Genomic DNA, 15,969 nt, shown 5'->3' with positions numbered 1-15,969 from the left:
TTTATTATGTTGAAGCAGAATCCATTGTTATTTCATATTACAGCTGTAGAGGTCTTTTTCATAATGGATTATAGAGGGATTTAGTAGCTTGATTTTATGTATACTTATCTTGTAATTTGAGTTCATGTTGTGATTTAGCTTCTGCTGTTGATTTCTGTTATGTTCTTAATTCTGCTTATCAGTGAATTTCTTCTAGCTATTCCACTCTGAATAGCAAGAATTAAAAAGTATGTATTTCTGTATACCGTAATAATTACTGTCTTTAATTGAGCTCTTCACTGAAGCAAATGTATAGTCGCATCCTATTTTTGTTTAAATGCAACTGTTATCTAATTTCTATAGGTGGTGTCATGAGAACAAGAGTTTGTCTTCATTTTTTTTTTTTTTTTACAGGCTCAAACAAAGTCTAATCAGATGAACAACTTGGTAACATCCATGCTGTCTGAGATCAGTCCTACCATCCGCACACGCATTGGCCCACAGTCTCTTATCCTGGAGATACTCTGCCTTCTATTAGACATAATCTCACCAAAACTGAGGCCTGTAAGTAAAATATTTTGGACTGTTGATACCCACTATAGATAAGTTTGAAAGGACTGACGCAGGTATTCTTTTGTCAGACATGTCCAATTATAAACAGTAGGAATAACTTGATCTGCATATTTCTTTACATCTGGACAACACAAGCACTGCTGTGCAAGTGTTAAATCCAAATGGTTGCCATTACCTGCAAGGGCATCTTTCCAAATTACTTTAAGACTTGTTGATGATAAATAAACTGCTCCCCATTGAAGAATAAGCTACAATTTAGGGGCAGTTTTTGCCAGTTGACAAACCAAGTTGAAAATGTATAAACCTAAAATCTTTTCAAAAAGCATTCCTGACACTTGGGATCAAACTTCCACAAAACATCCAGAAATACTAACGGTCTACTTTCAAAATTTTTTTTCAAAAATACCTCCATTATGAAAGCAAATGCAGCTTGTTTGACACACCAGGCTAACCACTTGCAATCAGCACTGTGAACCTTGGATGGTTCTTTTGTCGTTATAAACAATGCAACTGCTGATATAATTAATTTAACTTCATTATAATTGTGTACATAGTTTGTAAGTGTGTACATATCGAGTCTATATTAAATCAGCGAACGCTTAAAAAAGTGAATGCTGATTGATCGACCCTAGTTCACCGAACGTTGAAAATCCCAAACACTCGGAACAGCGATTCTTTTTTTTCCCAGCGAAAAAAATCGTGTTCCACAAAAAAAAAAAAACTTAAAACAGTATTTAATGTGGAGGGCTTCGCTCCTCATACCCCCCTACTTAAATCTATCCACTCCGAGATCACACTACGGTGGAGGAAATAGCAAACTCCCAAAACCGGCCCAGCAATTTTTTTTCCCTGAGGAAAAAAAATCGCTGTTCCGGGTGTTCGGGATTTTCAGCATTTGCTGAAATAGGGTTGATGAATCAGCGTTCGCTTTTTAAGCATTCGCTGATTCAATATAGACCCTACATATCTACTCCATACTAACGTGTACTGTTAACCTCTCAATTATTCATAACCACCACTAATGACTCGCTTACTTACATTCTTGTCCATGGATTTTTTTTAGCTTTGGTGCATCCCCTTTCCTATGCACCCATTCTTTGACACTTCATTAGTATTTTGTAACATCTTTTTCTTTTTTTTTTTTTCCCATTGTGGTCTTCAAATGTCACATAGAGCTAAAAAAAAAAAAAGTTATGTACTCTCCATTCTTTGACACTTCATTAGTATTTTGTAACATCTTTTTCTTTTTTTTCCCATTGTGGTCTTCAAATGTCACATAGAGCTAAAAAAAAAAAAAAAAGTTATGTACTCTCCATAACGTTCTATCTGGGTTGTTGATTCTCATTTGTCTTCAACCTGAAGGACCTGGACCCAGCCACGGATCCGACTCTGCCACATACTTCAGCTTCGGATCCAGGATCCAAGCTCTTGCCCTACCCATAATGCTCCTGTCTACCTCCGATCGAGTTTGTTGCAGAAAACAGCAGCATCCCAGTGTAAAAGAATATGCTCATAACAAGCTGGCATAACCACAAAAGGTCTAACAAGGGAAAAACAAGCCAAAGGAGGTGGAGCCAAGACTTTTCCATCAGGTCCATTACGCAGCCCACACAAGTCAGGGGGAAGGAGGGACGGACGGTCTAAGACAAATGAGAATCAACAACTCAGAACGTTATGGTGAGTGCATAACTTCTTTATCTGATGATGATCTTCAACCTGAGGGACAGAGTTCCCATCTACCAATAAACCCTGGGAGGTCCTCATAGAAGAATATTCTGGGGCACAGCTGAACCAAAGGATGCCCTGCCTCTGGAATGAAGATCCAATTTATAATGGGAGATAAATGTGTGCCGGAGACGCCCAGGTAGCTGCAGAACAGATATCAAAGGAAACCTTGGACCAAAAGGCAGCAGAAATCGCAGCAGACTTGGTGGAATATGCTGGACATGCCCTGGAGAAGGTAACCCTTTGGCTCGATAGGCCAAGGAGGTGTATTCAGAAATCCATTCAGCAGTAGTAACTTTAGAAACTGGCTTACCAAGGAATGATTTGGAAAATGATACAAAAAGTTGATCAGACTTACAAAAAGATTTTGTTTTTAATGCAAATAAAAATGCAGTTGCCTGTGAACATCGAGCAAGTGCAACTTGTACTCTCCCTTGTTTTGGAAATTTGGAAAGAAAACTGGCAAATTAATAACCTGGTTAATATTAGGCTCTGATGCCACCTTTGGTAGAAAAGATGGATTAGTCCACAGTGACGCCCTATTTTTAAGGAATACCATATAACGGGGCTTGATAGATAAGGCTTGGATCTCAGAAACCCTCTTGGCTGAGGTAATCGCAATTAAAAAAAAGCCGTCTTCCATGACAGAAACTGCAACTCAGCTGTGGCCACTGGTTGAAAAGGAGGAGAACAGTATAGGTAAAACACTTTATGTAAAACAGCAAAGCTTTCGGATACAATCCTTTATCAATACTAACACATACAAAATATACCATTGCTTTATATAGGTCCAAACAAATCATATGACTAGCAACCAAATAGTCACATGATAGAATTAAAGCAACATGAATACAATAAAAGAAATTAAAACAAGTGTATTAAAACACATATCACAATCTAGATCTGCTACGCTTAACCAATATTGGTTTTAAGCTAATCATACTATTTAAGCCAGGTGTGGAATCACTGGCCAGTCTCAAGATCCAGTCATATTCTTTAATCTCCAGATAGTTATTTAAATCCCCACCCCTAAGGGTAGGCTTAACAGAATCAATTACCCTAAACTTAAAGGAATGATGATACCCACAGTCAGCTATATGCTTATACAAAGCATTCCTTTCGTAACATCTTCTGATCTCAGACTTGTGCTCAATGGTCCTTTCCTTTAACTTACGTGTGGTTTTACCTACGTAAAACGCACAACAGGCCACACACATGGCCAGATATATCACATGAGTGGTAATACAAGTTGCTGATGTTTTAAACTTGTATCTCTTACCATTTACAGGATGTTCAAAAACTTGATTTCCAGTGTCAAATATATAATCACAACAAGAACAATTAAAACACTTATGTGTACCTAGCTTAACTGATATGGCTGTATTCACAATACTATCAAAATCTTTATAGCACAATAAACTCTTAAGAGTTCTCATGTTCTTATATGCATAACTCGGTTTAGGACCTAAAATTGACCTTAAGGTCATCAGACGCCATTAAAACAACCCAATTATTGGATATAATATGTCTTATAGATGGCGTTCTTATATTATAAGAAGTCACATACCTAAATGGTACTTTACTGTCATGCACCTTACTATATGTAGTATCATCTACAACAGTGCCATCATATAGAAATACCGGTCTTGAGACAGTCTTCCTTTCTTCCAAAACCTTACATTTATGTTCAGACAACAACTGACTATTGTATCCACTAAGTATAAAATCCTTAAGCATTTCACCTAACTGAACCTCAAACAACAGTCATCAGTATTAAGCCTACTCAGTCTACACAGCTGGGACCTCACCGTACCCCTGAACGTATGTGGTGCATGCATACTACTAAAATGCGTGTACCTACCTGAGCACACCTCCTTTCTATGGACACTAGTATGTATCGCTCCCTTGTCTAACTTCAGATTAACATCCAAAAACGTGATGTCAGTATCTGACATCACCATTTTAAACTTCAAAATTGAAGAAACTGAGTTCAAGTAGTCCAAGAAACTGTTCAATTCTCCCTATGTTCCCTCCCACAGCATGAAACAATCATCCACAAAACGCTGAAAAAATTTAATTTGACTTCTGAATGGATTTTTATCACTAAACATATACTTTCTTTCCCATTGATAAAGTACTAAATTAGCGTAAGTATTGGCTACGGAAGTACCCATAGCCACCCCTGTGAGCTGAAGGTATAAGCACTCATTAAATATAAACACATTATTCCTAAGAATAACGTCCATAAGAGTACAAATATTATTAATCTGAGTGTAATTAGGACTGCTTTGTGACAAAAGAAACTCTCTCAATAAGTCAGTCCCAATATCATTCAGGATGACAGGGAAGAGTGACACAATATCTAATGTGACCAAATAATATTTTCTGCTAGCTAACACTTCCTTCTCCGTAGTATACCAAGTACATAGGTTTTGCAAAAAATCAAAAGTATCCCTAAGGATCGATTCACATGCAGTCAAGTAAGGTTGTAATTGTCCATGCAAGTATACAGAAATGGGCTCGGTCACCCAACCTGCCCCTGAGACAATAGGTCTCATGGGTGGATTCACCATAGATTTATGAATCTTAGGGATACCATAAAGATGTGGAATCACTGGGCAGGAAACAGTAAGATAATTAAATAGATCTAAATCTATGTCATTATTTAACTGCAGTTCATAAATAACCATGTTAACATATGTGACACATTTCTTCACATCCATATTAGAAATACATTTAAAAGCATTAACATCTTGCAGTAAAAGTGACATAGATAACCTGTATTTAACACGATCCATAATGACAACCACGCCCCCTTTGTCTGCCTGTTTGATAACAATGTCCTTACAAGATTGTAAATCCTTGGGCGCCATAAACTCTTCATAGGTTAAATTAAAATTTCTCTTTATAACAGGTGTATTGTACAAAGCTCTAATTTGTGCTTCACATAAATCATGAAAAGCTGGTGTACTCACAGGAATAAACATACTATTGCGCTTATAAATTCCATCAGTCACAGTAGAATTGCCAAAAAGTAATTTTAAATTCACTAATCTAGTGAAGATTTTCAAGTCAGTCAAAGCAGAGACTAAATCATCCCCACAAGAGGGTATAAAGTTAAGTCCTTTCAATAGGACTGATAAATGAGCCACTCCTAATTCAAATTTAGACAAATTCAACGTACCTCTAAAAATCTCCGGCTCTGTTTGCCTGCCCCTAAAGGGCTCTCGTTTTTTCGCTTACTAGAAGTACCAACCTGGGTCGCTGATGTCCCCCTAGGATATGCGACACGTTCTTTAACCACTTCCGGTTGCTCTAGCTGGAACCGTTTGTTTTGAAAATTAAAAGTTAGCTGCTGTGTTTTCTTCCCAGCTACGTTGTGGACGCCATCGTTTGAAGGTGCAGACTTCCCCTCTGTCGGAGTAGTAGTATCTACGTTCAGTGTAACAGGGTTTAGCTGGATTAAACTAATCTCCTCTAAAGGCGGGTGGCTCTTCTTTTTTTTGTATGGTAGATTCAACGTTCTTTTCAGTTGTAATGTCAGATATATCATCCAATGTGTCAAGGTTACCCTTATACTGCGCTTTATTCTGAGATTTATTTTTATTAATATATACGGCAGTCCCTTCCCTTGGCCAAGAAAAGATGTTACCTTTTTTAAAATCGTTAATGTCGCGTTCCAACTTACGCTTCTTAGTTGCTTCCATACGTGAATCAAGTGTATGCATTTTGTCTAGCATACGTTGATATTCAGCAGATAGTCGAAAAAGCTGACATACCAAGGAGATTGTTTTCAAGCATATAAATCTCTTTCTTTAAGTCTTCTTCAATACACATAAAGAAGTCATTTATCAGGCACATGTAATCTATGCCTAATTTAATATTTAACTGCTGCCACTTCTTCACCAGTTCAGGTTATGCGTTCCCATAAGAGGGCATTTTTAAAGTCCTGAGCCCTCTGGGAACAATACCTCTTTCAATGTATGCAAGAAAACTAAAGTGTTGCCACTGCAAACGTTAAAGGTATTCACCTTTCTCTCCAGTAGTTGTAAAGTCCTTTTAAATTCTATAGTACCTTCTACAGCCAACAGACAGACATCCAAAGCAGCAGAGTTCATTGATTCCACGTTGCTCAATAAAGGGTTAGTCTCAATATCAATAAGAGACTTGATAGAACTTGATGAAATTGCCATATTTAGGCTACACAGGCTGCAAAGTAGACCTCAAATAGAGTTTCCTTAGGCAATAGACAATATGATATCAAACACAGACGCCAAAGTAGACCAACAAACTAAACAGGAAACCAGTATAGGCAAAACACTTTATGTAAAACAGCAAAGGAGGAAGGTACCTTTCAAAAAAGCCTTACAAAGTTTGGAAGAAGCCAAAGAAACATAATTCTGGCCTATGTGAAAGTTCGAAATTGCTGTCAATTGTACCTTAACTGTAGAGAAGCTAGTGCCATGATTAAAAATATCTGCCAAAACCTCCAAAATGGCTGGAGCTGGCACAGTGAAAAGATCCAGGTCATGCTGATAAGCCCAGCTAGAGAAACACTTCCATTTACATGAATAAACCTTTCTTGTAGAAGATTTGTGAGCCGCTGCCGAGATGATTTTGACAGGAGAAGACAGCCCAGGTGTCCTCACTGTCATGGGAACTGGAGCAGCCAGGCAGTTAGCTTCAGCTGACTAAGTCTGGGTAAGGAATCCCAGAGGGATATGTGATCATTTCTGGAACCAGATCTAGTGTACAAGGTGGACACACTACTTGAGACCACAGAGAGGGAGCAAAACTTGGTGAGGCCAGAAATGGGCAATGAGGATTACTGAGCTCCCCAGCAGTCGAGCTTTCTCAAAGAACTTGGATATTAGAGGAAGCGGAGGGTGAGCATACTGTAGGCTGGTGGGCCAAGCATGAAGTAGAGCATCTCAGGGGGAGTCTCCCCCGGAGGGGGGGGGGCAGAGGGAAATGCTCGCTGCACTTTGCATTGGAAGAAGAGATGAAGAGATCGCAGCAAGGCTGACCCCACTTTAGAAAGATCTGTTCTGCTACTGAAGGGTTCAGAGACCACTCGTAAGGCATCAGAACAGACCTGCTGAACCTGTCCACTAGAGTGTTGGACCTCCCCAGAATGTGCATTGCCACCAGAAAACGGCCGGTGAAGATTGCCCACTCCCACAGTCTAATGGCTTTGCAACAAAGGGGATAAGATCTGCCCCCCCCCCCCCGTTTGTTGATGTACCAGACTACTGACATGTCCGTCTGTATGGAAATAGTCCCCGGAGGAAGATAGGCATGTAGCACTTGCAATGCCAGGAGCACCGCCCCCATCTCCAGGACATTGATAGATCACATGCCTAGGACCATCCTTCCCATGCAATGCCTCCCACCCCCACCCAAGCAGGGAGGCGTCAGTGGTCACTGTGGTCAGAGAGGGACAAACAAACGGATGACTCTGGAGGAGTTTCGGGGATTGAAGCTACCAAAGTGAGTCCTTGAAAGCACGTGACAGTCAAACAGGATATGACAAGGGAAGGTCTAGCCAAGGACCACTGAACGGTTAAAGTCCATTGAAGAACCCTCATATGAAGGCATGCTGTCGAATTGAGAATGATTGTGGCCACCATGGACCCAAACTCCAGAAGAACGGAATCTGCTGGGTGAAGTTTTGCTTGAAAAATTTAACTTGTATGATGTCAGAACGATAATAGTCTGTCTGGAGGCAGAAACACCATACCCTGTGTATTGTCTATTTGAGCTCCTATGAAGTCAAGAACCTGCATTGGTGTCGGCTGAGATTTGTTGAGGTTTATGGTTATGCCCAGGTATTGGGCGGTCTAGAGAAGAAAATCCCTGGCTTGAATTAGTCGATGCCTGGAGAGAGTGGAAAGGAGCCAATCGTCCAGGTAGGGATAAACCTGAAACCCCTGCAGCCGCAGGTAAGCTGCCACTACTGCTATCACTTTGGGTGGTGGTGAGCCCAAAGGGGGTGCTCTGAACTGAAAATGACCGACTCCCAGCCAGAAGCCGAGGAACCTCCGAGATCGCCTGTTCATCTTGATATGATGGTATGCATCTTGAAGGTCCACTGAGCACATCCAGTTGTTTATCTGCAGGAAGGGCAGAATGGATTGAAGGGCGACCATCCAGAATTTTGTCTTGGCAACCGACAGATTCAGGGTTGTTGAAAAATCCAGAATGGGGCTCAAGTCCCTTCTTTTGTTTGGCACCAAAAAGAACCTGGAATAAATGCCTAATCCGGATTGGTCTGGGGGACGGGCTGGATGACTCATTTTTTGAGCAGCCTGGAAACTTCTATGGCTGCCTGCTCTTGTTGCACGGGTAGAACATCCAGTAGGTGTTTGGGAAGGATTAGGGGCTGAAAAAAGGGGGTGGAGTATCCTCTGGATATTATCTGCAGAACCCAATGATCATTTGTTATAGACTCCCAGACTGTTGTGTGCAGAGATGGGCGTCCCCCTGATTGCCTTCAGACATGAGCAGTCAGGCAACCCTTCAGGGCTGCTGCAAGGGTCTGTCTGGGGATGGATTCCCAAGACCCTTGGTTCCTCAGGCCCCCTTTGCCATGGGGGCAGTGTCTATCATATCCCCCACTGCCTCTGGGGAAAGGTGAATCCTGAGCATCCTGGAAAGAGCCTTGAGGTTTCCAGAACCACATTTTCTTTACCCCAAGCTGATTCCTAGAGAAGGATTGTTGTGGGGTGGAGAAGCAGATTCCAATGGCAGACAAAGTCTTCCCGTCCTTCGTGCTCTGTACCAAGGTATCTCGAGCTGTTTTACCAAACCGAGTGGAGTCATTATTAGGGAGTGTTAGTAAATGACGCCTTGAAGGGCTCTGAGAAAGCACAATGTCAGAGCCAGGCATGATGCCTGATGGCTACGTCTGTCCCAGTCGCCCTAGAGGCACCTTCCATAGCGTGTGATAAGAGCATCATGCAAGTATTTGATATTGAAGTAAGGGTGGCCATACGGGAGGAGAGCACCTTCTCCTTTCCCGACATGGACCCTGAGGCAGACTCTGCGACCTCTTTGACCAGGTCCTTCTGTAGTCTGATGACATGTGCCAAGTGGTTCAGCAAACATAGGGCAAACGTGGCGGAGTTGTTAGCCCACTTCCTGAAATGGTCCATGGCCCAAGACTCCTTGCCTGGCGGATGGACTGTAGAGCTCTCCTGTGCAAGCTCTTTCTTGGTGGTTGCCGCCGCCATCATGGCATTGACCAGGGATCCCTTTGACCAGTGCTGCGTATCTGATGGAGCGCTGAGTACTTTGTCCTGGAGCTTGGGGATAGGCTCAACCGTGTTTGGTTCCTTTCATGCCTTAGATGAAATCGGATCCACAAGGGGATTCCCCAGGAGGTAGAGGGTCCTGTGCCAAACACCTCTAGAAATGTGGACGCATCTGGGTTGGGCTTCTGTGTAGACCACCCACTGCATTGACTCAGGACTTGGGGGTGATCGGGGGTACCCCTCCCCTTCCTTCAAGTCGGTATCTTCTGTGAGGGACTCTGGCACAGAGTCCAAGTGCCTCCTTTTGCACTTATGCTTCCAAGGGGCTCCTCAGGGGGAAATTCTGGGGAGGACTCTGAAGCCTCGGGGAGTTTCTGGGAGGGGATTCTCCTAGGGTGAAGTGGCAACAGGCTGTCTGATGGGATAGGATGGCAGACTCCAGCCCAGAAAGAGAGGGAGCCAGGACAGACTCCGAGGATGTGTGTCAAGAGTCTCGAAGGGGCCAAGAGGACCCTCCCCACCACATCGAAAGCAGAAGGTGAACGGATCCCCAAAGCCAGAATGACCAGAGCCAGATCCCCCACCCCCTGCGCCAAAGGAGGAGCCGGAGCTGAGCCTTCCAATGCCGAAACACAGAGAAGAAGAGATGACTCCACAGGCCTCAGTCTACTCTATCCCCTTGGACCTGACACCCAAGGTTCGGCTCCGATAGCCAGTCCGCTCCGAACATGGGGTCGAACTCAGGGCAATGGTCAGCATCGAGGTACCTGGAATCATCAGCACCGACTCCTTGACACATGGGAACCTTGGACCCAATGCCTCCAAAACTGGAGGCCCGATTGGAGAAGGAGTAATCTGTAAGGAAGAGGACTGTATGCCCACAGCCCCAGAGGGGGACAGAGCAGGCAGGACTCCTAACTGAATCTGGTAATGGATGAATTTCCACATCATCCTGTCCACCTTGGCTTCCAACAGACTCTGAGAGGACTGGATGAAAGAGGCCACAGACCCAGGCCTGGAGTGGTGCCGGGGGGAGGCCAAGAAGGGAGATCGGGCCCAAGTGGCCTCTGGCAAGAAGCAAGGCAACTGAAGCCAAGGGGAATCTGGGCTCTGATCTGGGCGGGATTTGGCCGGGGGCTCAGCCAAGGAAACTCGGTCGGGGAACCGCATTCTAGACCGATCCCGCTCCTTATGTTGGTGTTTGTCCGTCCCTGGCCTTCTTGGCAGAGGTGGAGTCCCAGAGGCCAGGACGGAGGAAGATGAATTGGAGGCCTCAGAAGAAAGAGGCCTTTTAGAATGAGCTTATTCCTCCTGTCGATCAATGCGTGGGGGGTTGAAACCCACGCAGATCAAACAGGAGGTGTCCTGGTATGGAACACCCAGGCATACTACGCACAGTGTGTGGTCATCTGAAGGGGGTAGTTTATGGCCACACTCTGAGCATTTGCTAAAGCCCGGCTTGGTGGTCTCAGCCATAGCTATAGGAAAAAAATCAGACACACACACACACACACCCACCCACCCAGAGCAAAGGTTTTTTTTGTGTTTGTGTGTGTGTGTGTACAGAACATATGCTTGAGTGGAAAAAAGGGTAAGGTGTAAAGACAATGAGAAGGAGAATGAGATGAGAGATAAAAGAAGCAAAAAACTTTCAGTCACCCACTGAGGAGACTCTGAGCTGAAGGATTACACTGATGTTTGAATGTGCGGCAAGTGAGATCTGGAGGGAGGAGGGAGACTGGGGAATTATGGGTAGGGGAGGAGCTTGGATCTCTGATCCGAAGCTGAAGTATGCAGCCAAGTCAGATCTATGGCTGGATCCGGATCCCTCAGGTTGAAGATTAGATGAGAACATCATCATCGGATCTATATCTTTGTGCAGAAATAACATGCATTTTGATGAAGAAATGTTAGCCCTTGTGTCTGATGACTCAGTGTTGTTATTGAATAAAATTAACTTTGTTGTGCTGCTCTTGCCATTTTGGCTTGGCTTGGGTCATGCCAGAAAAGGGTCCTCTGTCGAGTACAATTACCCGGTAAACAAATGTAAAAATAGACAAAAGGCAGTGTAAAAAAGGGACCACCACACAAAGCTTCAGACTTGTTTCCAATTTCTCTCCTATTGCGCACATTTTCATGCATTTATTGAGCACATAAATATGGTCATCTTTTTGACTGTGAACATGGCTTTTGTAACAACTTTAGCAGTACAGAAGTCTTATTTACTGCTACAGACACACTACAGTAGTATCAATGAAGGTCTTGTTATCACTGGTTTGTATGTGGACATGATCAAAGCATTTGAGACACTTAGTCATATTCTGCAACATATCCTGCAAATTGCAAGTTTAACTTTGAAGACAACACAATCAAGTGGTTTCAAAACTACCCCTAAAAATAAAATATTTCAAGTTGATGCCAATAAGTCTTGCTCACAAAATGTGAGATACTTGATACTGAAGTTCCTAAGGCTTTCTCTTGGTTCACTTCTGTTTTCTGTCTTTATTATTGACTTCTTAAGTATTATTTCTTGATATTAGCATGTATACAGGTGAAATATTACTAACTGAATCTAGTAAATCACATTATTCACTTCTACAAGCAAACTTACAAAAAAAAAATTCACCAATCTCTATTTTTGGTTTTCTTCCAATAGACTTTTTATTAACCACAATGAACTAATGTCAAGCTATTATTCGACAAAAAAAATTCTCAAACCTGCCATTTCTGTTTATTAATGACACCCAGGATAATATGCCTAATGTCATTAAATGCAGCCTTGTTTGCTAGAGCATAAACTAGATTCAAGCATGCTGAATCTAGCTTTGTTTGTATAACTTGAGCACTACTCCAGGCCATCTTTTTTGGAAAAGGTTCCCCTGCATCCTAGTGGCAGGAGTGTGCAGTTACAACTTGTCTGATTAAAGACTGCTGGACCAGGGCTCAGTTTTGAGCTTTTTTTACTGGTTAATTGGGTAATTTGTTTAAATCGGTTTGCTCGTTTTCTATTGTTATATAAAAATGCACTTTATTCATCTGCTTTTACTGTATTTGTGTTTCTACCTACTTTACTGCATTTATTCTGCTGCATTTATTACTGCTTGTTAGTAGCCTGATTAAATTGTAACTGTTATTCTAAGTCTTTGGTTGAAGCACTTGGGCCTCAGAGCAGTTGTTTTACATTAAGAAGGTTTGCGGTCTGCACTGTTGTGGCAGGACAGGTAGCTTACATTCTTCTAAGTTGAGAGTTGCTGATTGAAGGCTTAGTGTCTGTTATTCTAAGAGTGTATTAGTTCTGGTTTAAGCACTTGGGCTTTGAGCCAGTTATTTTACATTAAGAAGGTGTGGTCTGCACTCTTGTGGGAGGAGAGGGTAGATTCTGCCCTTCTGAGCTGAGAGTTTCTGGTTAAAGGCTTATTGTGCCTGCTTATTTGAACTGTTTCTTTCTGAAATTGGTATGCCTTGTTTGCTGTAGCATAGACTAAATTAAAAAAAAAAAAAAAAAGACACTTTATGCATCACTGCTTAGCTAGCGTTAAACTATTCCTGTTGCCATAAAGTCTGCTCTTCAAATTTTCCCTTAGTACTAGCCAGTTTTTTTTAGCTTTAGCACTCAAGTCTGTTTCTTTGAGCTCAGTACTTGTTCAGAACTCATTGTAAGCACTAAATAAGCTACAAATTACTACAGCACTCAACTTTCCTTGCTTGTCTAGAGGAAAACAGTTTTAGTACTTAATAAATAAACACCTATCCAGGCATGTCTTAGAGTCAGCTCACTGTGTTTTCTCCTGTCTACCCGATGAATCTGGGTATCTTGGGGCAATACAGCAATTGCCACATGTGCTAGGACATCCCTCTCCTCCTGCCACCCAACACTGCAACCTGTGAGAGATGCACTTATATAGCCAAACTGGATGCAAAGCTCTCTTCACCCAAGACTGGACTAGACAGTCAAGAGGAGAAGGTAAACACTTGCACCACACCACACTCATCACGTAGTCCCTCAAAACCTACACCACCAAAACACACACATAGTAACACAAAACACACACACATACATTCGCTCAAGCAACAGAGACCTCCAAAGCAGAAACGCATGCAACTCCACCCCCCAATAGAGCACAAATGACACATAGCCCACAAACTCAGTGTGCCACTCAACCGCAGCCCATAAGGCATAACAACGTACCCAACACTCTAGTCATAGGTGACTCTATTGTCAGGCACACTGATATTCCACTCACCAGGCTAAACAAGGAGAAAGTTACTGTCAGGTGCCTGTCTGGTGCCAGGATCCATCACATAACGCATGCGCTCAGGTCACTCCACAGCAAGTACAAATATAACTCTGTCATTGCCCATGTTGGTGTGAATGACCTGAGACGCACTTCCCTGAACTACATGAAAAGAGACATGGAGGAGCTCTCTGATCTTGTAACCCAGGCAGGTATGACCCTAGCCCTGAGTAGCATCCTGCCATCACCCAGAATGATACCACAGTGCAAGGACAAAATGATTGACTTTAACAAATGGCTAAGCTTCTGGTGTCATTCTAAGGGGATCCAGTATCTGTCTGCCTGGGATGACATGATTGACAGACCACAATGTTTTGCCAGAGATTGCCTGCACCTGTCGCCCTTGGGATTCCGGATACTGGCTAAGGCTCTTGCTACCCATATAGTGCAAATGACAAATTCGCCACCGTAACAGGTACAAACATAATCTGAGGGGTAATGCTACTCGATGCTAGACGTCTAAACCTCAAAATGCATTCACTCGAGGAACACCTTAAAATGGAGAACATCAGCATCTTTGCAGTGACAAAGACCTGGTTCAAGGCTCCAGAGAGCACCCCTGCATTACCAGGCTATAATTCATACCACATCTTTCAGCTATCTAACCTGGACTGAAACACTAAAGGTGGAGGCGTGTCCATATTCATTAAGGATATCCACACCTCCGGGCAAGTTGCGCAGCATAATGCGTCCGAGATTGTCTAAGTGCAACTAACTCTGGGCAAGACCGCAATCCAAATTGTAACTTGTTACAGATCCCCCATCATGCCCCAGGATTCCCACTCCTCATTTCTTGATACACTGGAAAATATTAAGATGTCCTTCATGGATGCATCTGCAGTCATAACAAATGGGTTGTCCTGTCGTCAGGCAGCCCTTCGGTCGGCCGGATTCCAAAGTCTGGGTCCGGCTTCGGCTGATGTCGCACTCCACCCGACGTCATCTCTGCTGGTCTTCGGGTATAAAGGCATCAGCCGACACCATTTTCCTCAGTCTTTCTTGCCGCGTGGCGCCCGAAGCAGAAGCTGTTCGCAAGTGCCGGTCGGTCAGATCCAGAGATTACTACTACCGAATACTACTTCGAAGACTTCTAAAAAGCTAAGTACCCCGTTGGGGACCCTTTCTTGCCTCAGCCGATGTCAGAAAAAGTCAACAACTGTTTAACTTGTGGGAAACAAATACCTCATAAAGATTTCCACTCTTACTGTCTGCCTTGCTTAGGCCCAGACCACGACGTAGCAGCCTGTTCGGCCTGTGCTTCCTTCAACCGACGAACGCTTAGGCGTCGGTCGGAGTTTGCTGAACAGTTTTTCGGCTCAGATTTTGCGTACATTATGCCGTTGGATCCTCCGACTACCCAAATTGTTAAAAAACGCAAAGAAAAAGACCGACACTCGCGGTCCGCGGTTTCGGCGAAACCACGGTTAAGCAAGCGCGAGTGTCTCGGTTTCGGCGAAACCGAGAAAACTGGTCAATCTTCAGCCGAATCCATGACTACTACTGAGGCTCCTGCTACCTTATCTGAATCAGCCTCAGAAATTTTGCCTACAACTGTGGTTCCTACTGCTCTATCAGACACCATCCCCTTGGATATCTCTACCCCAGCACGTGGTGCTGCTAGGCCTCCTGCAGCCATGTCTATTAAGGCCTTTGCCAGGGCTAAAGCAGCCAAATCAGCTAAATCAGTGCCTGTTAAACCACCCTCACTCAGGCCCACTTCTAGTTCACAAATGCTTACTCTGGCAGAAGATTTAATATCCTTAATTAGGGGATCCCAATCTCACCCAGACAGGGCCTCTCAGCCCCAGAAAAGAGACCTAGAGCAGAGCCCCGAGCCTGTGTCCTCTGATGATTCTGCGGATGACTCAGACATTACAGACCAGCCAGAGGCTCCTTTTTCCAATTATGAAGATTCAGATGCTGAAGAATCCATTCCAGCTGCCTCTCCACCAGAGGAATTCTCCTTTGGGGAAACCTTACATGCCATGAGAGAACAATTCCAATGGCAGGGACAAGATTTCTCAGATTCAAGAAAAGGCTTAGGACTTTTCTGCACTTACCACAACATAGGCCCTTAGCTATACCTCCTGTCCTATCTGTTGTGGACGATGCATTTAATGATGTCTGCACTGCACCTGATTCCT

At 43.3% G+C, this 15,969-nt stretch overlaps 1 protein-coding gene across 1 annotated transcript in view; it reads left to right on the top strand.

Moving 5' to 3' along the window:
• Positions 1-15,969, top strand: part of CHTF18 (chromosome transmission fidelity factor 18) — a 927,562-nt gene that overhangs the window by 344,811 nt on the left and 566,782 nt on the right. The window contains exon 16 of the mRNA XM_044088940.1: positions 394-543. Coding sequence (XP_043944875.1) covers positions 394-543 — 150 coding nt within the window. The remainder of the gene's footprint in view (positions 1-393; positions 544-15,969) is intronic.

Source organism: Protopterus annectens, chromosome 12.part0 (genome assembly GCF_019279795.1).
Source record: "Protopterus annectens isolate FY-2018-M chromosome 12.part0, PAN1.0, whole genome shotgun sequence".
Taxonomy (NCBI): Eukaryota; Metazoa; Chordata; order Ceratodontiformes; family Protopteridae; genus Protopterus; species Protopterus annectens.
The sequence above is the reverse complement of the archived record's forward strand: the minus strand, read 5'-3'. Positions and strand labels throughout refer to the sequence as shown.